This window comes from Penicillium oxalicum, chromosome VI (genome assembly GCF_001723175.1).
Source record: "Penicillium oxalicum strain HP7-1 chromosome VI, whole genome shotgun sequence".
Classification (NCBI taxonomy): domain Eukaryota; kingdom Fungi; phylum Ascomycota; class Eurotiomycetes; order Eurotiales; family Aspergillaceae; genus Penicillium; species Penicillium oxalicum.
Genome location: NC_064655.1, coordinates 3330843 through 3352710, shown reverse-complemented (window position 1 = coordinate 3352710; position 21868 = coordinate 3330843). Strand labels below are relative to the sequence as shown.

General features: G+C 51.4%; 9 protein-coding genes across 9 annotated transcripts; 6 read left to right on the top strand and 3 right to left on the bottom strand.

Moving 5' to 3' along the window:
* Positions 1-1496: 1496 nt before the first annotated feature.
* Positions 1497-3767, top strand: POX_f08385 (uncharacterized protein; the record flags this gene model as incomplete). The annotated part of the gene is made up of 6 exons (XM_050117160.1): positions 1497-1643; positions 1753-1924; positions 1999-2166; positions 2232-2737; positions 2824-2958; positions 3012-3767. The coding sequence occupies 6 exons, from the start codon at positions 1497-1499 to the stop codon at positions 3765-3767; spliced, it is 1884 nt and encodes a 627-aa protein (XP_049967299.1).
* A 943-nt stretch (positions 3768-4710) lies between these two features.
* POX_f08384 (uncharacterized protein) lies at positions 4711-5547 on the top strand (the record flags this gene model as incomplete). Its single annotated transcript, XM_050117159.1, has 1 exon — positions 4711-5547. One exon carries the CDS (start codon positions 4711-4713, stop codon positions 5545-5547), a length of 837 nt encoding a protein of 278 aa, XP_049967298.1.
* Positions 5548-6813: 1266 nt separating this feature from the next.
* On the top strand, positions 6814-9311 carry POX_f08383 (uncharacterized protein; the record flags this gene model as incomplete). The annotated part of the gene is made up of 2 exons (XM_050117158.1): positions 6814-9079; positions 9139-9311. The coding sequence occupies 2 exons, from the start codon at positions 6814-6816 to the stop codon at positions 9309-9311; spliced, it is 2439 nt and encodes an 812-aa protein (XP_049967297.1).
* Positions 9312-10333: 1022 nt separating this feature from the next.
* On the top strand, positions 10334-11619 carry POX_f08382 (Decarboxylase NovR; the record flags this gene model as incomplete). Its single annotated transcript, XM_050117157.1, has 3 exons — positions 10334-10544; positions 10756-11063; positions 11263-11619. 3 exons carry the CDS (start codon positions 10334-10336, stop codon positions 11617-11619), a joined length of 876 nt encoding a protein of 291 aa, XP_049967296.1.
* Positions 11620-12120: 501 nt separating this feature from the next.
* Positions 12121-13545, bottom strand: POX_f08381 (uncharacterized protein; the record flags this gene model as incomplete). Its single annotated transcript, XM_050117156.1, has 1 exon — positions 12121-13545. One exon carries the CDS (start codon positions 13543-13545, stop codon positions 12121-12123), a length of 1425 nt encoding a protein of 474 aa, XP_049967295.1.
* Positions 13546-14264: 719 nt separating this feature from the next.
* Positions 14265-15392, top strand: POX_f08380 (uncharacterized protein; the record flags this gene model as incomplete). Its single annotated transcript, XM_050117155.1, has 2 exons — positions 14265-14456; positions 15201-15392. 2 exons carry the CDS (start codon positions 14265-14267, stop codon positions 15390-15392), a joined length of 384 nt encoding a protein of 127 aa, XP_049967294.1.
* Positions 15393-16037: 645 nt separating this feature from the next.
* On the top strand, positions 16038-18182 carry POX_f08379 (Copper amine oxidase 1; the record flags this gene model as incomplete). Its single annotated transcript, XM_050117154.1, has 3 exons — positions 16038-16923; positions 17002-17910; positions 17974-18182. The coding sequence occupies 3 exons, from the start codon at positions 16038-16040 to the stop codon at positions 18180-18182; spliced, it is 2004 nt and encodes a 667-aa protein (XP_049967293.1).
* Positions 18183-19217: 1035 nt separating this feature from the next.
* On the bottom strand, positions 19218-19808 carry POX_f08378 (uncharacterized protein; the record flags this gene model as incomplete). Its single annotated transcript, XM_050117153.1, has 2 exons — positions 19218-19566; positions 19651-19808. 2 exons carry the CDS (start codon positions 19806-19808, stop codon positions 19218-19220), a joined length of 507 nt encoding a protein of 168 aa, XP_049967292.1.
* Positions 19809-20763: 955 nt separating this feature from the next.
* On the bottom strand, positions 20764-21357 carry POX_f08377 (uncharacterized protein; the record flags this gene model as incomplete). The annotated part of the gene is made up of 1 exon (XM_050117152.1): positions 20764-21357. One exon carries the CDS (start codon positions 21355-21357, stop codon positions 20764-20766), a length of 594 nt encoding a protein of 197 aa, XP_049967291.1.
* Between the last annotated feature and the right edge of the window lie 511 nt (positions 21358-21868).

Genomic DNA, 21868 nt, shown 5'->3' with positions numbered 1-21868 from the left:
ACGAGTGTCGAAGCAAGGGCCGAACAGAACCCGACCAAGGATCAAAGAAGGGTTTTTTGTAAGAAGAAATTAAATTGCAGACACTCGATCCACTCAGCTCCGTCATTGAGTGTATGTATGGAGGACGCAGTGACATCGAACCTTGACCGCATGGGAGATTGTATGGGGCACCTTTGCATAATGGCGCCGGCACGGAGGCAGACCCGTGATCACATGATCTTTCACTCACGTCCTGGAAATGAGAGTTTGGTCGGCCCGCATTCGAAATGGTCGTGGGTTTCTGCGATTACTCGGGTACTGGGCATAGCTCGGCGCCTTGATCCATCATGACGGGGATGAAATACATGAAGTAAGTACGATTTATGTAAAGTCTGAGTTCATGTGCTCGATTTCAATTGCCGAGCTGGGGCATTAGGTAAAGTTGCAGGCCGGCACATTCGAACCTCTCGTGGCAATGCACAGCACGGACAGCACATCGACATCGGTGTAAGGCTCGAGGGTAAAGAAGCGAAGGAGGGCTTTCCATGGAGGACGTATCGCCAATCACAATAAGCCAGCCATCTCGAACGTCCAGCCTATTCGTAAATTCTCTAGGAGAGTTTTAGCCCACAGTTCAGGCCATCCACGAGAGATTCAGCAGAGGGGAAAATCAAAGCTCCGGTTGGAGGACTCGAAAGTGTCATAGCTGTCTCTGCATTGACACTGTTTCCAGTTTCCCACGTTTGGGAGCCTAGTCGCGGCTGTCAAAGTGACTGACCGCATCAATGCGGCATAGGAATCGCCACGCGGGGAGTTCTGAACTGGCCAAATCAGTTACTGTTGGCGATGTCTTACCTGCTGGGACTATACTAAACCACCGAGTACCATATCATACACCCTCGTGTGGCGCGCTCCTCTCTAGTGGGAATGCCTTTTTGAGCGACCGACATTTAACCGTTGGACGGTTCCAATCATTTCGACTCCGTCGGACGCCAATCGCGAGAGCTTCTCGGAGATCCGGGCGGAGCTGCCAGTCTCAGTTCAAGTGTTTCTGCCCCCCCCAACCCAGATCCTATCAGAGGCCATCCTGGGCTCCAAGCTTCCTCCACCAAACCGACCAAATCGCGGAATTGACAAAAAATGTGGCGCTTGGATCAGGTCCTTCATTGAGACTGGATGTCTTCTCATTAGCCTCCTGTCAAGGTGGCCTCCCATGGGTTCCCACCGTCGGACCTCGTCATCTGGCAGATCTCGGACACCCACAATGCAAATCTGGTGCCCCTGATTCTCGTCGTGCCGTTGGCTCGACGGTGTTTCCCTCTTTCTTCCTTTTGCCCCAGTTTGCTCCGTACGTGCGCTCCCATGGCCCTTAATTCACCCCCGGTTGCCGCCAACTCACGAGTCAAGAGGGCTGCCCCCCGCCAGTCACGGTCGTGTAAGGTTTGCCGGGCCCGCAAAGTAAAGGTACGGAAGAGATTCGCATTGGAAAAAGACCAACATCATGACACCAAAACGTCATGGGCTCAGATCGCCACGGGAGGAACCGTCCGTCCCGGCCGTTGCCCTTTGTTCCACCAAAGCTTGAGGCCCCCCTTTCCTCCTTTGACCTCCCGATGTTCAAGAATAGAACTTCTTTCACGGTAGCGTGGGGGGTCTGCGAGGCTGTGAGCTTGTCAGGAGCTTCTTCTTGACGGGTGGAAAAGCAAATGGTCGAATGAGGAGAATCGTTCCCGGACCACGGACGCTAACTGGCATTACTTCAACCGCGTATAGTGTGATCGAGTCAAACCGTGTCATGCGTGTTGCGCGCATGGATATCCGTCCAAATGTGTGTATGACGATGTCCCCGACGAAGACGCCCGTCCGATCAGCCAAGCGGAGGAAATCACGAACCTCCGCTTGGAAATTCGAGAACTCCGAGCGCGCATCAACGAGAAAAAAGACAGTGCGTACACTGATGTCCGCTATACTGCCTCTGCCGGGAGGCCAATACTAACAAATCTCTCTCCCAATCCGCAGAGTCGCAAACCAAAGACTTGGAGCGGCTGGATAAACTTGAAAGCTTGTTTGAATCCATTCGATCTGCGCCGCTGAGTGTAGTCGATTCACTGGTGCGCGATATCAGAACTGCACAAAGCGGCTTGAAGAAGACTGTGGTTTCAGTTGGCCCGTGGGAAGATGACGAAGGTGAGTCGGATGTCCAATTGCTTCTCGTATCACCGAACCTCGGATCGCTCAGGGATGCGCTACAGCCTACGAAGACCATGTATCACGTTTGACGGTTATTCCCCTTCGCACACGATCGAGAAACGGGAGTCCCGAAAGCCACTTCAACGATCCTGTCACCAATGCCGACGATGCGAGTGAATTTGGAGAGGCCTTTTCCGTGGGGGACAGTTCTGACTCGTCCGCCTCGTCCGGTGTGGGTTCAATTATAAATCTCCAACGATCGAGCGTGGATGTCTTCGTGGAACGGTTTGTCGATGCCTTTGCCCCCGAGGTGGATTCGAGACATGGTCGTGCCGGTGCACTTCGTGCCGCCGCGGGCATTCGCGTGTTTTCGCCCTTGATGTCAGATGCCTTCGAGGCAGTCTCGGTGGCCTTTTTTGGTCGATCCATCCAGAACCCGCAAGTTGAAGCGTCGGGTTTCCGCTTATATCCTCGAGTGCTTCGTGCCCTTCAAGATGCTCTGGTAGATCCCGAGCGATCGAAAGCAGAATCGACACTTGTCACAGTGACCTTGCTGCTTGCTTTTGAGGTATGTTTGAACCCGCTCTCCGCCTTTCCACTGCCCTCTTGCAAGGTCGCAGAACGTTCCTTGTCGCCGATTACTCACAGCACCAGAGTGTGGAGCGTACGACCAACAGCGGGGTCCCTGCCCATGTGCGAGGAGCCGTTCGCTTGATTGAGCACCGAGGCCCTGAAAATCACATGTATGGAGTTGAACATCTCCTTTTCACAGAACTACGACCTTACTGGGTAAGTCATTCCCACGCTTTTTGAAGCACGTGAGCAGCGGCTAATGACTCCAGATCGGTGGAGCACTGGCGGCACGTCAGCCTTCTTTTCTTGCGCGTGAGGAGTGGAAAACAGTGCCATGGTCGGCCGGGACTACTAAGAAGGATATCCTGCATCATTTACTCGATGTCGCGACGGAAATCCCTGGCCTCTTAGCCCAGTCGGACGAGTTCAAGGAGAGCCAGCTGGCTTGCAGGATGAGCGCTCAGGAGGTGGTCGTAAAGCAAGCGGCCTTGTGGAATGGCATCAGTGAATGCATGGGAAATTTCCAGCAGTGGTACGCTGAGTGGGTAGAGCAGTACTCGCAAGGCCAGATCGAAGAAGTGGTCCAGACCGAAACCCAAGGATTCCCGATTTTCAGAAGGCGGAGCCTCCGAACCGGCGAGATCTACACGCCTACGAGATTGGTCTATCCCAATCTGCTATTGGCACAGACGATGTGTATCTACTATGCGGTGCGACTCATTCTGTCGAGTATTGACACCCGGCCGGACCGAGTCACGCCTATGGAGCAGTACGAACTCGGCTGTGGCATCTGTCGGACTCTGGCTTACTACATTCTCACGGCTCCGGGGAACATGATCAATCGTCTTGCATTTCCTACCCGAGTCGCATGGGAAGCCTTTCCTGACGGGGGTCCCGAGCGAGCGTTCATGGTGGAGGTCTTGCAGCTCGTGGAGCGACGGCACGCGTTAGGCCTCTGGGGAAGTGCCATGGCCGAGCTCTCGGTGCGGCAGAACTCCCCCTTGAATACCAATTCCAAAGAATAAAAATCATGATCTGCAATGTCGTCACAAAGAAGATTCCCTGCATACCAAGTACGACATCACCAAAGAGTGAAAGCGGGGGGAGAGACACGATGAGGACCTATTTCGTATTATTTTTTCAAAAGATCCCTATTTCTTCAACCAGACCAGGCTTCACCTATGCGATCGATCTACAGCATGTACATGGGTATTCATCTCGGTAGCATCGACAAGGATCCTTCCCTGTCCCACGTTCAATAGCGTCGATCAACCAGCATCCGGGAGCGCCCAAATGCAATATCTCCCTCCTCAATCGCTGTTCAACACATCATCTTTTGTTTTTCCTCTAAACGATTTATCGATTTCGCAAAGTGATAGTGATACATCACATTTAGCGGGAAAAAAAAAGTAAGTATGCTGTCTGCAAGTCCGATTGGGTACACGCTTCCGAGGTCCTTGCTGATGGCGCGGGATCCGTGCAACCTGGTAGCCCGCCTTCGCCCGAGCGTGGAAAGACAAGTTGTGGGGGGGGGGCCAGCCGCGATCATGCAGCGAGCCAGTCATGGTGTACGCATCGGTGCGCGCAGATTACAAATTCGATAGTTCCTGGCATAACAGGGTCCACCGTTCCCGCAGCTGAAGAACAGGAAAGGAAGAGCACGATGGAATGGAGCAACGAAAAAAAAAAATAGGAGATGTCGATCTCGTCAAAGAAAGAGCTTGGAGGCTTCAGCTGCCTCTGTCCCTTTCTCTGACCACGAGTCCTCCCGCAAGATTGCGCCCGTCATCGCCACTATAAAGGGTCTGGTGAATCTCTCATTTGGTGGTTCATCGAATCTGGACTAAAGCGAGCATTTATTACTTACCTTCATTCCGCTTTGAATCTTGATTATCCAAGAATTACTTCCGGGCTGTCGATCTTCACGCTACATCAAGCGCATCTAAAGCCAAGTTGACCAGCATCGACATGCCTTCCATTCGCACCCTCCTTGCCTCGTGTCTGGCAGTGGCCTCGACAGTTTCCGCCACTAACATCAACGACTTCTCGTGCAAATCCAACTCCAACCCGGTCGTGCTGCTGCACGGTCTCGGCGCAAACTACCTCGAAGACCTCAACGTGCTCCAATCTTGGCTCCAGAACAAAGGATACTGCACATATGCCCTCACCTACGGTGAATATGACGTCGCGCCTCTCGTCGGAGGCCTCAAGCCCATTGCCGAATCAGCCCAAGAAATCGCCGCCTACATCAAAGAAGTCGTTCAAAAGACCGGCCGAAGCAAAGTCGACCTGGTTGGCCATTCCGAGGGTGCTTTCCAATCCCTTTATGTGCCCAAGGTTGAAGGAGTGAGCCAGTACATCGACAAGATTGCTGCGATCGCCCCGCCCACCCATGGGACCTCGTTTGCGGGCCTCTATAACATCGCTTATCTGCTGGGTAACGCTTCCCGGGACCTCGTCAGCCAGGTTCTGAACACCGTCGGATGCGGTGCATGCGATGATCTTGGACCCGGCGGTGCAGCCATCGCCCGCTTGAATGATGGGCAGCCCATCGCGCAGCCCGGCAACAAGGTGACCATCATCGCGTCCCGATACGACGAGTTGGTAACACCCCCCGGAGTCTCCTCGTTTGTGGAGGAGGACGGTGTGACCAACCGCTATGTGCAGGACACATGCCCTCTGGACCCGGTCGGCCACATTGGTGAGGCTTATGATGTGAATGTGTGGAACCTGGTCAAGAATGTATTGGATGACACCCCCAACCGCAAATTTGTGTGCTTGATTGGGTCGCCTGGCAAGGTCTGAATGGCAAGACTGAGGTTTTTCGAACGTGTATCATGATCCTGGAGGTATTTTGCAATTCATGCTTGAACGGCGTACAATATCTGGTCAGGTCCCGAGGACATCAGTGAATACAGTGGACGTCTCAATGAATAGTTCATAGCATGGATGGAATGACATCAATTACCAATAAATGAATTATTCGGAAAATTCACTCATGAAATTTGATGTAATGAGATCATCGATGGACAACATTGAAACCCTCTCGATACGCACTGCTCATCGTGAGCTTGAGAGCTCTGATACTTCAGGCCTAAAAGGGTGGGGCTGCCTCAAAGGCCGACGGTCTAGATCGGACATGGCGAATGTGACTTGAGTCAGAACCTCACCGAATCCATGACCTTAAGTCTTCCAGAACGAATTTTAAGATGTCGGCAGACTGAATAAGGTTTTTTTGTTTGAAACAATTGAGTGCTGTTCTTCCCTTCTCACTCTATGTGCCTACGTTTTAGTATCACTTCTTTGCAGGACACTCATCTGGTCCCGCATCTGACTCTGCGGTCGAATTGGAAAAAAAAGTAAATGATGCCTAGTTGGCCTACGGTGAAACCTGGTATTCTCCTGTTGAAGACGATATTTTGAGCATGTACACAGAAAGAGAAAACTGGTACTCTCACATCAAATGAACCCCCGATGTTCCCCCACACGAGAAAACAAAATTGGTTCCGTTTTCTTCGGTACGTCGCGCCACGTCGCGTCGCGTCACAAGACACGTCACGTGCCCGTTTCTACTGCTTCGACGATGAAATCGGCACCATCGTATGCGATTGCCCTTAGTCCTAGATGCCACTGCGGAACAATCAGGGAAACGAATGTTTGTGAAAGATATCAAATGCGAGATGCAGTATGAAGAGAGGCGGGTCAATCATTCGATCTGGGACCTGCCGTACATCCAAATGATTCATCTTCTTCAGAGAGCTTGATTAGCCTCTCCGTCCAGGTGGGAAAGTGGAGTATCGTCAACGGCTGCAAAAGACAAAGCCCGAATCAAAGTTAGTTTGACCGACTGCTTGCATTTCCGACAAACGCCTCTCACTTTTTTTGTCTCCACTGTCTGCCCGCATTTCTAGCGTTCGAACTTGCACCATCACTCCTCCGCCTGGGGTCATAGACATGGGTCTATATCTCTGACGAGCGAGTAATCTTACTAACACAGAGCTTTTCTTTCTCCCACTCCGACAGTCGTATGAACCCAGTTCGACCCAGTTACCTGTCCCTGAGACTGTGAAGATGTCCGAGGGATCGCATACCGCGCTCGGCGGGATGTCCAATATGACAAATGGCTCATCGGCGGATGAGGCCAGAAAGCGACGAAAGACAGAATTAGAGCGCAGCGATGAGATGGTGGAATCACCACTCGACGCTGAAATTCGACGCATGACCCAGCAATTGGAGGAGCTCAAGAAGCAACGACTGATAGCCGAGCTTCAAGAAAAAATCCTCGCTGAGCAACAGGCACTAGAAGTCACCCGGCAGCGACTGAGCCTCGCCACAGCTGCTGCCTCCGTTTCTGTCTCTCCGCAGAACAGTCCCGCGCCCGTCCTTGCTTCCCCCACGGCGCCAATCCCACGCCAGGCATCTTCGGCTCTTCAGCCTGTGGTGAAACCGGCCCTCCAAGCGACTCGGTCATCCCCGGCGGTCGCAGCCTCCATGACCCATGTGATTGCGACCGGTGCGTCCCAACCACATTCATTAGGCTCTGTTTTACAACCCCCAGCGCCGCAAGCACCCGCACCGGTGTCGGTTGCGCCCGTTCAACCCGCGCAGAATGTCAATGTGAAGAGTGGCCCCGTGGCTACCACTATCGCGAGGAACAATACTTCACCGTCCGTTGTGAACGGCACATCGACTGCCGTCCCAACAAAACCAGCGAACAACCTTCCCGCGATACCAGTTCGACCACAGCAGCCGCAAAATCAGCTCCAATGGTATGAGCGCCCACGAACCCCCGGTGCTCCTAACGAGGCAGGTCGAGAACGAATTCCTCTGTACGGTGGGGGAACACGGGAAAATTACACTGGCTTCATTTCAGCACTCGAAACTCACTTCGCCAAGGCACCTTCCTATTATGATAAAGAGCACGAATACCGCCGAGTCAAGCTTGCCTTGGAGCACGTGGTTCCGGCGGAACGCGCGCGTTGGCTTGCTCAGACGGAACGGCCGGCGACATGGTACGGGTTTCGCGCATTCTTGGTCAAGGACCTGGTACGACAACTGAAGTTGGCAGAGCAAGCACGCGTTGCGAAAGCAAGTGCGCCCGCGGCTCCTACGCCCGCCGCAGCTCTGGCCCCTTCTGTCCCTTCTACCACGGGTGAGTCTAGCGAGACTACTTTTGGCATGACCCAGTCATCAAGCAAACAGCAGGCTCAGCCGCCCATGGCCGTTATTCAGCCAACCGTCGCCCTTCAGACACAGCCCGCTGTCGTAACTGAGCCCGTTGCTGCGACGGTTTCTTCAGCTGGGACAAGCGCAATGATGCCTCCGCCAGTCATGAAGGTCCAACCTGTTGTGAACAGAAAGGTTGCGCAATCTTCGAGTAGCCAATATGGGGATCAAAAACAATTTGACTCTGCTCTAGTCAAGGTCGAGCCTGCCATGGGAGATACTGATCCTTTTAGAAAGCCCTCGGCTAGGTCAGAAGAGGCATATTCACGCTACAAAAACGGTCAGCAGAGACATGATGAATCCGTGAGCTCTTTCTCGACATGGCTGCAGCGTTTGCTCCCCGATATCGACCAGGAGCTGAGTCTGGAAGACCGAATGGGATTTTTGAAGAGAGGGGTTGTTTCATCGGTGCGGAATCGGGCCCATCGCCCCTTTAGCTATTTCAAGACCTACGAGGACTACGTCAGCTATTTGCAGGATATTGAAGACACGCTACCACAGCGTCAGGTGGAGCTGAAGCGGGGATCTTCTCCTGGTATTGGCGGGGATTCTTATCGACCGGACCGTTTTAGTGACAGGTCGCGGCTGCGCTCCAGTTCACGGGGACGCTCGCCGGCGAGAGAGCTCATGCATCATAATTCCTCCAGCATGCGATTCCTCTCCCAGGCTCCCTCCGCCCCTGGCCGGGAATCTGCGGTGCGACCGACGTATGATCGAGCTGCTTCCACCGCGCCGACTTCAGCGCGCCGACGGGGGTTGTCACTGGAGCCGGAACCACCGTTTGTGAAACCCTCCAATGCTCAGAATTTCTTTACTTGTCGCGAATTTATCGTCGACATGGAAAACCATTTTGCACGGCACCCTCACTACTACAATGACGAGCGCAAGGTGGCACTCGCTCGGCGCATGGTTGCTCCTTCCCTGGACGCCGACTATCGCAGATTCGTCGACCGCCGCATATCAGAGGCCCCTGTCACCTGGTTTGATTTCTGCGTGTTCATGCTCAATCAAGCTGCAAACAGCCACAAAGCTCCCGATGCCATTCAAAAGTATCTGAGATCACGCAAAGACCGCAACAATCCATCCGGGACTTTGCTCTGTGGCTGCAACAGTATGCGCCGCACTATCAAAAGGGGGACAAGGATGACCGAAAACATCTGATTGAGCGAGCCCACGCTAGCCTTCGGGACCGGGCGCGTCGGCCCTATAATTCATATCCAGATTTTGCTTCCTATGTGGCCTATTTGGAGCAGGTGGAGAAGTGCTCACCTCTCACGCCGAAGGGTATCGGCCTGGGGAATGTGTTGGTACCTCCGCCCGCCAAGCGCAAGCGGGAGGATTAAGGTATGGCGGTACCTCGCATTCGGTCCGGACGGGGCACGCCGCCTTTTTCTTTTTTTTTCTTTTTCTTTTTCTCGACATACGGGGGGAGGGCGAGCTACCCACAGCATAAACCCGACTCTGGATTATTAGTTCATACCTAGTGGGTTTCCTTTTTTCTGATTGAACATCAATTTCCTGGATGCGCATCATATTGGTTGGGGATTCCGTGAAAGCCCGCGTGACATCACGATGTTGCCGAAGATATCGCTATGGGAAGGAAAAGGAAAGAGACGCGGACATTCTTGATATCTTTCTCGAGTTCTAGCCAGACGAGAACGTAACGCTTTCCTAGCATTTTAATTCCAATGCCCGCATCTCTCACCCTTCCCGTCATGCACTCACTTTGATTCCCGTCCCATTCATACATCTATACTTGGCCGAGAAGGGCTCATGTTGGTAAATCTTAGAGAGGCTTCTAATATTCTTTTATATGTACCTATGACTTCCGTTCTTGTAACTAGCTAGTATCAGACTCGACCTGTCAATCGTTTCTTTTTTAAAAAATAAAAATAAATAAAATGGCACATGCACTAATCTTACTCTTTTCCTCCTTCGCTACCGATAGCCTCATACCCCTGCACATATACAGTTTTGTGATTCGATTATCCGATATTGGTCTCGCCGTACCCCAAACTCCTCCAATGAGACCAGCGGTGAAAGTGATCACTGCAATGACTGGAATGACAGCACTGCGGAGACGAAATGCGGAAGACAACCTCGGCTGATGACGACTCGGTCCAATCCCATCTGCTTTCCAACCCCAACTGGACCGCTGCGGAGAAACCCCGCAGAAGATCCTCATCAGCACAGCGGCCCTTGCTCGGAGTTCGCCATTCATCATAAAAAGACCTGTCCTGACGCAGTTAGTCTACTTCTTAGTCTTTTTTTCCGCTCTGTTCTTCTTTCTTTCCCAGACTCAGACTCAAACTTCACTCCTTATTCCTCAGTCTCGAGTCGTGCTCTTATTGACAATTTGTCGAAAATGGCCCCTCCTACAACCACCGAGACCGTTGGAGGCAATATCACCATGCAGGCACCGCAATCCAGCCAGGCCGCCGGGGCCGAAAAGGCCAAGGTCAAGATGCAGATGCCTCGGATGCCGCAATTTGATGATAAGATGAAGGAGCGGGAGTATTTGAAGGGTCGTCTGGCTGCTGCGTTTCGCATCTTTGGGAAGTATGGGTATGATGAAGGTATGTATATTTGTTTGTGTGAGAGTGTATATGTACGTGGTTTTTTTTTGTTTCGAAGGGTTCGAATATACTTCTTGGTGGGAATGGTAGATGCTGTGTTTTTTTTGCTTTATTCATCGTGGTCCTTTCTCGGTTTTATGTTTTTTTTTCTTTACATCAATTTTGGCCTCGGAGAGAAGAAGAACTAAGATTGCAAAATTATCAACAACAGGTGTTGCCGGCCACATTACTCTTCGTGATCCCGTCGACCCTTCCACATTCTGGGTAAATCCCTTTGGCACGGCATTCTCCCTGATCAAAGCATCCGACTTGATCCAGGTCGACCACTCCGGCACGGTCATCGACGGTGGACCGAATCGAATGCTCAACGCCGCCGCGTTTATGATTCACTCTGCGATCCATGCGGCGCGACCGGATGTCATGTGTGCGGCACACAGTCACAGTTTGTACGGACGAGCATACTGTTCACTTGGTCGGCCGTTGGATATTATTTCCCAGGATTCGTGCGCATTTCACAATGTAAGCTTTTTCCGCTTTCTTTTTTTTCATCTCCCTTGCACAGTTTGACTGTTGATATCCCTTGGGCTATTTGCAATGAGTGGGAGTGGTTCATGCAAAAAAAGTCCAGGGACCTCTCCAAAGATATCGAGAGAGAGAGAGAGAGAGAAGCATGCTGGCCCAAAGAAAAAAAAGTTAATCTTCTAATCCATTCATACAGGACCACGTCGTATACAAACAATTCAACGGGGTTGTCCTCGCTGAAGAAGAGGGCAAAAATATCGCCGCAACACTAGGCAACAAGAAAGCCGCCCTCCTGCAAAACCACGGCCTCTTGACTGTCGGCAAGTCCATCGAAGAGGCTGTGTTCTGGTTCGTCAGCCTGGAGAAATGCTGCCATGCACAACTTCTTGCGGATGCTGCGGCGACCGGACGAGGGGGACAAACGGTGAAGATTGACGATGCGGACGCCGCGTTTACGTATAAGACGGTGGGAACTCCGTTGGCGGGCTGGTTTAGTGCGAAGCCGCTGTTTGATGTGATTCATAAGGAGACGGGTGGGGAGTATCTGGAATAGGCATTTCCAATTTGGGTGACTGGGTAGGGTTTTGATTCAGATGAAGTCGGGCCTTATCTCATGATTATGAATTTGGACAGAGTGAAATAGGAAAGATGACTTGATAATGACATGAAGGGGCCTTTTTTTTTCTTGACCTATTTATCTCTTTTTCTTTCTTTTTTCTACTGGTGTCTTCTTGGATGTTCTTCTATCTGGTGGGGCAGGTATGGTCTAAGAAAGGTTCCAGGCTGTGGATTGTTGGAGAGGAAGAGAATCTCGTTCTCTGGCGAGAGAGCAGTTGGCTTATTTCAGAAGCATTCCTGGAGACGGATCTTCTGTCACGTGTGCATTGAGAAACTGAGGATCGCAGTGGACGTCCAATAGTACGAGATTCCTTCAAGGTAGCTCAAAGGTCGTGACGGGCTTCTCACATCTCTCTCTGATTGATTAAACACTAACATTAATTTTATGGATATCACTGCAATCATCATTCTTGGTAATCAATATCAACCACCAATCTCAAAGGCCCCGGCGCAGCTGCCCCTCCAATCCCATCATGATGCCTGTCCGCCGCAGTATAAGCATCCACCACCTTGCGAGCCTGCGGCGTGATAATCGAGCACCCTTTCCCATCCACCATACAGATCCGCATTCCCTGAACTTCTTGATTGGCCAACTGCGCCTGAATCGCAGAAACATCCCAGCCCGACCAGCCTTTATTCTCTTCATCGCCAAATGAGAACTCCCCCCAGGTCGATGTGTACCCGCCCCAGTTGTCCACCGGTAAGCCCGTGGTTCCTGGAGCCGCACCCAGGCCCCCTGTGAGTTCTCGTCAAAGGCAATATATCGTGTCTCGCCGGCGGGGAGGGCAAAAGTCAGGGCGGAGTGGCCGTACCATCCGTCCATTTTGCCCTCGGGACCGAATTTGTTCCAGAAGGTGATGGTCCAGGGCTGGGTCTTGGAGCCCTTGAATTGGGCCACGTATTTGTAGTTGTGAGCGTCTTCGTGGCTGACAAGAATGATGTTGCTTCCCCAGGGGATTCCCACATTGCCACTATACAGGACGCGTTCCCCCGAGGGCTTGCTGCGTGCGCCGAAGCGCTCGGTGGTAAAGATCCCGTTCAGTGGGGCAGCGGTCCAATCCAGCACTTGGGATATGGTAGATGGTGTGGGAATCAGGGTAGGATTGACTGGGAGAGGTGGAAGATCCGGCAGCGGGAGGTGAGATGGAATTCCTGCTGGGGCATCTCCAAGGATTGGAAGCGGGGCCAGATGAGATACGGACGACAGCAAGTTGGGGAGCAGTGTGGTGCTGGGTTGGTGTACAGAGCCAGTTGGGGAGGATGTGGCGGAGGAGGCGGAGGAGATGGGCAATCCTGGGCGTGAGCTGGTTGCGATCCAAGTATGGTTTGGCGCATTGGACGCTGAGAGAGTAGTCAAAACGGTAGGGTGAGTCGTCTCCGATATTGTCACAGTAGTAGTCATATGAATGTGGAAGGTTGTTGGTTTAGCGGTCGTTGGCTGCGATTCATTGCTGATCACCACTGTGGGCACCGCCTGCGTTGTCTTCGATCCGGTAGGCGTCATATGCAGGAGCGATGTGTACAGAGTAGTCGGGGACTCGGAAACACTCGCGGTCGATAGACCGGACGTCGGCACCACTGCACGGTGCGTTGGAACATGTATTAGGGACGCTGTGATGTGGCTCGTCGCGTTGATGGAGTGAGTGAATTGACACTCTTTGTAGACAGTAGTGGTGAAAGTGCGAGTCTCCAAACTTGGCCCCGGGCGGACATGCTCCATCCAGTCAGCATTGTGTGATTTGAGATGCTCTGGCGCTGATTCAGGCCGAATCCAACGAGGTCTTGCATGATGGTGGTGAGAGCCCGAGACGGAGTGCGCTCCTAGCGTCGCCAGGAGCGATCCGTAGACGCTCCAATGCATTTGTAGCCGGCGAGTCGAGAGTCCCGAATCTACGCAGGAAAACCAAATCCAAGAGAGAACAAGGCCGGTTTCTCCAAGAGACTGTCGGCTATCTTGGCTGGTTGTTCTCCTGGCTTTTTGTGAGATCGTCGAGGACCAGTGAAGCTTCTCGGTCAATCACAACCGCCAGCCTATCTAGCATTAAACCTCAGTCGGAAAGAGGTCAGGTGTTCTTCATTTGGTGTCGGATGGAGTTGTCCGGAGGTAAAGTTGTATGGGCCCATCGACGCGCCTGGTCTTTATGTACAAAGTCACGAGTTCCGGTCTTTTGGACTCCCAGGAATGCCATCGTTGTGTTCGGAGGGCCCAGATCCCGATGCGCGGTCGAGAGTAGCAGTCCTGAATTCCACATCCGACGGGGATGCCTTGGCTGTTGACGATGACATGAATCGAATCAAGGGCCACGGGAATCCCCCACATTCAGTGGCTCGAAGCTCGTGCTTCGTCGTCTTCCCTCGCGAGACCAGCCCAGTGATCGCAAGATGCAGTATCGCAGAGATACACGCCACTAACTGTCCCTGACGGTTGCGATAGTCGCAGTTGATGACTTTGTATGGTTGGTGGGCAATAAGACTTTCCCGACCAACAGACAGAAACTGTCAGGCCCTTAGAGACTGGCATCCGTTCTCTTCTCTGGTGGACGGCATCACCCCCTGCAGGGGGAGACATTCCAGTGGGCCATGGCAGGCCATGGGAACAAGATTCCCTTATCGACTCAAAGGGGGGGAATGGTTATTAGGTTAGAGAGCGCTCCAAGAAAGGGTGCAGCTGCCAAGCGCACTCTGAGAGTCTTGGCATTTTTACCGTGGTGCTCGAGACCTCATGGGGAGTCGAAGTTGTGTATATCGAATAACTCGGTCGGGAGAGTTTTGGTATGGACGGATGCTTGGCGCCAGCCGTGGTGAATCACCTTCTGAGAGTCAACATCCATCTAGCTTCCACCACGTAGTGTTCGCTTATTCTGACAACATGCACACTCGGTCTGATCATTCCTAGACACGCGCAGAAAGGTTTGAGTGTTTTTGTTTCAATAGGTCTGGAGATCTCGTACCTACCTTGGTACTTGATCCAGTACAGATGAAGTCAAGACTTTCAATTCATAAGTCTGGTCATAAGTTGCCCAGACCATTCATTTAATCGAACCTTAGGCGTGGTTCTGTGTGGTTTACATCAATGTATTGGTGCTGGTGCCCTTAGGTTCCGGACTCTGCACACCTATTCGAGTGCCTTGGGTACCTGGACATGTTCATGTTTCATTGCGCCAAGGTATGTATATATACTGGGCGGGATCCGCTCAACATGGTGTCGTTAAATAATACTCGTCCTGAAGTGCTTCCGTGACGCCAATTTAGCACCAAAGTGATCGTCATCAGAGTTCGCATCATACAGCGTGTGATTTGTTACTAAAGTCGTTGGCAGCCATCATCTTTTACAGGGACATTCTGTGAGCTATGTACTACATGTTCACTCGAATCCAAGTGAAGGCGGCTCCTTAGCAACAAAGCACGTGATTCCCCGTTCCTGCCTCCTACAAGGACTTGGATCACCTGATTTTAGTTGTTGGGTGCCAGTCCATCATTTCCTTGAGGACCACACCGCCCTACTAACTAATCAAGGCGGAGGGATTCTGCCAGAGCGGGGACTTAGTCGTTTTCATGGCGTCTCTTCGCTCCGCAATGAGTACCGCTACGCACCACCACCACGTACTGCCCACACAAAATCCTCAGCCCACTGAACACCGCCACTGTAAACTGCCCTCAACGAAGGTGCTGCAAAGTTTGAGAATTGGATCTGATCCTGTTAAATGAGAACTGATCCATGTCCATGATCGAATTCACCAGACTAGTGATACGATCTCGATAACAACTCTCTATCGTGTCTGGGATGTTTTAACCCAAAATGGCAAAACTTGCGCGGGGGAGAGGCCGACCGGAGATGACCCGATCGTTGGAGAGGATCCGCTACCTTCAGTGACCTCGCAGTACGTGATCTCGGTTTTTCACTGATGGACGGCACGTGTAAACGGAACTTGGCATGGTGTATTGTTCCCACGTCCGGATGTCCACTGTCTGTCCCATGTCCAACATTATCATTATCCACTCTCCAACGTGTGTCTCGATTATCTTGCACGGCCGAGGGATCTCCCTACTGGAACACCAATCAGAAATGCCGGCATTATCGCCCTATCAAGGATCAAACTCACTCCACCTCGGCACCAACGCACTAAACTTGTTTGAGGCAAAGATGCGCCATGATGGACTTGACTAAGCGAATCACCATACTCATGACCACGGCCTCCCCGCAGAGTCGAAAGGTTTGCCAAAAAGAGTATGGTCGCTCTTTGCTGGCCGTTCTTGCGAGATGAACACTATAAAGTGATGTCCGACGCCGCACGTTGAAGTCCACTCTGGTCTCGAGACGATCAACTCGTTTTTGTCACCTTCGTCTTCACCATGGCTCCTCTTCACCCCTTTGACCCAATCACACCCGGGGAGATCCAGCTGGCTGTTCGTGTCCTGGAGGCTGCTTTCCCCGACGTCAAGTTGCGGTACAAGCGGATTGACCTCCAGGAACCCACGAAGCATGAGACCGTTCCCTACCTGGAGGCGGAGCGCCTCGGCAAGCCACGTCCACCAAAGCCGGCGCGTCTCTTGATGGCATTGTTCCATCGTCTTGACAACGGATCGTTCTACAAGGCAATCATCAATGCTGATTCGAAGCTGATCGTGTCCGCAAAGGAACTGCCCAAGGACGTGCAAGGTCCCATGGATGTGGACGAAATGATGCAGATTGAAGAAGTGTGCTTGAAGCACCCAGCAGTCCAGGCCGAGATTGAGAAGCTGAAGCTCCCGGCCGGAATGACCGTCTGCTTGGATCCGTGGATCTACGGAACCGAAGATGCCAACGAGAACCGGCGCCTGTTCCAGTGCTACATGTACATTGTGGCGGTTGATCACCCCCAAAATAACCAATATTCCATTCCTTGCAAATTCTCACCCGTCTTTGATGGCATCACGCATGAATTGGTGCGCATGGATTACTTGCCTAGCGGAGCCGACTCCCAAACCACAGAGACGCAGCCATGGAAGCCGGTCGCGCCCATTCAATATGCTCATGAGTTGCTGGATGAGCCCCTGCGCACTGATCTCAAGCCCTATATTGTGCAACAGCCCGAGGGGGCTTCCTTCAATGTGGTCGGAAATGCGGTCTCATGGCAGAAATGGCGTTTCCGTGTGGGTTTCAACAATCGGGAGGGTCTTGTCCTCCACAATCTCACCTATGACGGTCGCAATACCTTTTATCGTCTTTCCTTTTCTGAGATGACTGTTCCCTATGGCGGTAAGTTTGCGTACACCATAATTTTCTCTCTCTCCTCATACCCGTATTGTCCCTTGATCCGTGGCTGATACCTCTTAGACCCCCGTGCCCCCTACCACCGCAAGCAGGCCTTCGATGTCGGTGACGTGGGTTTCGGTATCACCGCCAACCAGCTCGCTCTGGGATGTGACTGCTTAGGTCACATCAAATACTTTGACGGCTACCGTACTGATTGCAAAGGCGAGCCAATTCAGTTGAAGAATGTCATCTGTATGCATGAGCAGGATAATGGCCTGCAACACAAACACACCAACTACCGTACTGGAGCCGCCACCGTTGTCCGTAACCGACAACTGGTGGTGCAGATGATCTGCACGGTGGCTAATTACGAATACATCTTCGCTTTCATTTTGGATCAAGCGGCCAATATTGAACTGGAAGTTCGCGCTACAGGAATTTTGTCCACCGTTCCATTTGAAAACGGTGACGGACAAACGGTGCCCTGGGGAACCAACGTTGGACCGGGCGTGATGGCCCCCTTCCACCAACACATGTTCTCTCTACGAATCGACCCTGCCCTTGACGGCTTCAAAAACACAATTTACTATGAAGACAGTGTGCCCATGCCCGAAGACGATTCCAACCCTTGGTCAGTTGGGTACACCACCGAGAAGAACGTGATCAAGCAAAGCGGCAGCGCGTCCACGAGCGTCGAGAAACACCGTGTCTTCAAGATTCGCAACGATAACATCATCAACCCAATCACTTACCACCCCATTGCATATAAATTAATGACCAACCCCAGCCAAATGCTTCTCGCCCATCCTAAGTCCTTTGGTGCCAAGCGTGCCCAGTTCGCGACCCGACCTATCTGGGTGACCAAGTATCAGGACGACGAGCTCTTTGCTGCAGGTGAATTTACCAACCAGAGCAAAAAGTCTGAGGGCTTGGAAGTGTGGGCAGCTCGAAACGATAATGTGGAGAATGAAGATATTGTTCTCTGGCATAGTAAGTCTTTCGACCATATATCTCACTTTGCTTGTCGTGCATCAGTGTTGACCAATCTAATAGCATTTGGTCTTACCCACAACTCTCGTATTGAGGATTTCCCCGTCATGCCCGTGGAGCGGGTCAGCGTCATGCTCAAGCCAGATGGGTTCTTCACGAAGAACCCTGCATTGGACGTTCCTCAATCTTCACAATCTTTCAACCACTCAACGTTGCACCCAGAGCCAAGCTGCTGTTCCGGAACTCAGGACCGGAGTCAGGTTAAGCTATAAAATGTTTTGGGGTCGGAGGTCTTTTGCAATCAATGTCATTCGGAGTTTCTGCTACGTGCCACGAACTTGTGTACATACTTTGGGTACTATAAGGTGTTTGAGTGAATCGAGCCAATGTGGACAAACAATACTATTGTACTGAACGAACTAAATAGCATGTCTGGTATATAAGGTTGCTCGACACTGCACAAGGAACTTTGCAATCATCCATGATGCACAAGTGTCCTTCAGGGCTGCAGGGAGTACTTAAACTTGGATAAAAAGTTGCCCACTGTGCAAGATTTCATTGCAAGATCTGAAGCGTGCTGCAACTCCGAACCTCTGTTCCAAAAATTCATCACTGCTTTACGGCCATTCGCCTTGGCTCTGAAAGGTGGCCCGCGACCGTCATTATCCTTCAAGTCTCTGTCAACACCCTTGGCAAGTAGTAGCTTTACTACATACTTCTGTATGCCCAGCTGTAGAACCTACAGGTAAGTACACATACTCATCAGTACTCAGTTTCTACAGGTATCACACTGGGTACAATTACTGTTATGGAAACTCTCCTTGAACGAACAGTGATATTAACAATGAGACTATAGAATAAACTGAATGCAATAAGCCTCGTTGAGGCCGCAAGGAGCGAGTAAGACCGTCAGAAAGGAATATCGAGGCTTCCGAGGCCGGTGAATGACCGGAAAGAACGTGGACAATCGAATAACGGAGCTATCAAAAAGGGATGTCGAGGCCATTGAGAAGACCAAGGAAGTCTTTGGAGAAACGAGCGACGCGGTCGACGGAAAGGAATGTCGAGGCAGTTGAGGCCGTTTGAATGACCAGGAAAAGACCCGGAAGCACAAGTGACGTGGTCCTCTAAAATACCAGAATGAGTATCGCCAAAGGAAGATGCCACGACATGGTCGACCAAAGGGCACTCCGAGGGCGTCGGAAAAGCCGAGGGAAACCTTGAAAAAGCTTTGCAAGATCCCAAGGGCAAGAAAGAGAGGTAAGGCGACGCCGCGGAAAGAGAAAGACGAGACCACAAGAGAGGAGCTAACTGGTAGCATTCCCTTGGGCATTCTGTGCGCCGGCGTGGGAGTGGTGAGTGCGTGTCCAAATGTCAACGATCCGATACCCCGAAGGAATTACGGTGAAGTTTGCAGTCTCAGTGGACCACTCAATAGGTCGAGAGCTTGTGCCAGCTCCCTCAGCTCCTCCTGCCTCTTCAGCCAATGGCCGCTGCAAGATAATGTTTGGCTTGGGCTTTTCGGGCTTGCCCCAGCCGCACAAGACCCTGCATGGCAACAGCAAAATCGGGCCGAATTCGAACAGTGTTTTCCACTTCGACTGACAGATCGCAAATTCGAGGGCGCCGCTCTCCGCATCGGCGTGGCGCTTGACTCTGTTGAAAACAAGATTAGTTTGACAAATTCATCTCAAGGTTTCTAATGTCTTCTTCGTTATGAGCATAGAAATGCACACATACCTCGCCAAACGCCCAAAACACAAACAAGTTATGATACCCACAAAGATGAGTATCATAGCCAAGCAGATGATCACCAGTGTGATCATCTGGTTGCCGTTCAGGCCGGCAGGAGGTTGGGACGTAGGTATAGCCGGCGGAGGGGTTTGAAATGTATTCATCTTGAAGTTTTTAATCACAAAATAAAAGTTATTGGGCAATCTGATTGAGGCAGTCAATATGCGAGATAGACGGAGAGGAGAAAGAGAAGAGGCGAGGAAAGCGGAAGGAAAACGAGGGTAAACAAACAAGCATCATTTTGTGAGCAAAAAAGGAAGGCGAGGATGCCTGTCTCTTTCCATATTGTTTCTGTTATGTTGTTTACAGCGTGACTGCTGTCATCGCAAGAACTTTTCTCGGAGTCTTTATGGTAAAACTACCGAGGCTTCTCTCTCTCATTCGAAGAGCGCTCGTACCGCCTGATGAACTCTTCTCGGTCAAGTAGATGCTTCCGTCCATGAACCTTGCGGTCCCCGAGTACGTCAAGCCACCAGCGATCTTTTGTGCCGTTTCTCTTCTGACAACATCTTTGCACTGCCAATAATTTCTTCAGAAGAAATTCAATTGGATAAACCACAGATGGAAGACACTCATTTACATAGATGCCGTCATCATCCACTAGATAATTTTAATTTCTGACGGAGTGAGTCGCGGCATCAGAAGCTGGCGTTCATTCGATCTATCTCTTTCATTACTGGAGAAAATACAATGAACGTCCTTTTATCTTTCATATTCACTCCATACGCCTGTCTTTGATGAAAGATCGACGTACCCCGCTGAGCCGCTCCGAAGCACATCTGAGGTTTCCACGTCGGTTCACCAACATTAGGGTCATACGCGCAATAAGACAAGAGAGAACTTTGACTTATCTTTAATTAGCTACATCGCTACATCTCACCCCGAGTAAGGAATACAAACGGAGAAATACCATACGTACAAACAGCTACCTGCGACAGATAACGCGAGGGGGATATGATTCCCGCTTCAGCTTCTTATCCAAGTCCTCCAGGCTCGCCGCCTCCAAATGATTGTGGGAACCGTGCGAAGACCTCAGAGATTGGCTCGACACAGGGAGAGCTAAACACAATAGCCCTCAAAGACCTCCTTGGTCTCAAAAGCTAGCGACGCAGTGCGATCAAAAGTGACGACAAGATAGTCGTGGATGAGGAAGTTAAATCGATTTGTATCGCCATGAAGGATCCCTATGCCATGTAGCTGGGACAAGACCTCCCTGCAGATACCAACATCCTGAGCGTCCGCGTGCCTCGCATTGGATATGTATTCCATTAAAAATCCGATCACTCGGCTATTTTCGGTCAAGTGACCTGGAAACCGGGGTCCGATGCCATACCCCGTTATCCATTGATATGCGGAGGTTTCGTTCTCAATGTATTGAATTTCCCAGGGGAAACGGGCGAACTTAGTGACGAGAGAGCCATCGACGGATGGGCAGTTGACTTCGTAGAGCCCCGTCCGTAATTTTCGTACGAATGAAAGCTCCAAGCAGTCCACATATGTTTCATGCCAGTGGTTTTCCACCCCAGGGAATTGGGTTAACTTAACGGAAGCAAAATATGCTTGGCCGGTAGCGTCTTTGGTAACCAACCCATCGTTCCAGTCTCCCGGTGGAAGGTCTGGCAAGATCGAGACTAGAGAAGGGCCAAAGCACATATCTTCGGCGCTCTAGATGCCAGGATCGATGGTAATGTATTTAATGGACTGATTGTCGATCAGAAGGCGAAAAAAGCTTTGGTCGGTCTCGTCAACTTCGGCTTGGAGTAGCTCGATCCTTTGCGAGGTCCCCATTTCGCGGGCAAAATTTCTCAAGTATATGAATTGCGAAGGGCGGTGAGATCGTTAGGTTGGAACAGTCCTTCACATATCGCACTACTTATATGTTGAGAGCCTCGCGGTAGGGCCTCGCGGAGTCGGTGTCCATACGATTGGTTGGTCAAATCCGAAACGAGGTGATACCAAAAGCCGCCGCATCTATTACAAAATTGGCGGCTCTGCGAAACTTAGGATTCGACGCCCAGTACTTAAACCTTCGTCTGTGACATTCCCTAAACGTCAATAACTAGCCCTCGTCTCTCTCCACAGACGATTTGCTATATGCGACAGGAATCCCATGTTCTGGGTTTCAGCTAAGGCGCGCAGGCCTTGCGACTATGTTTTCCATAGA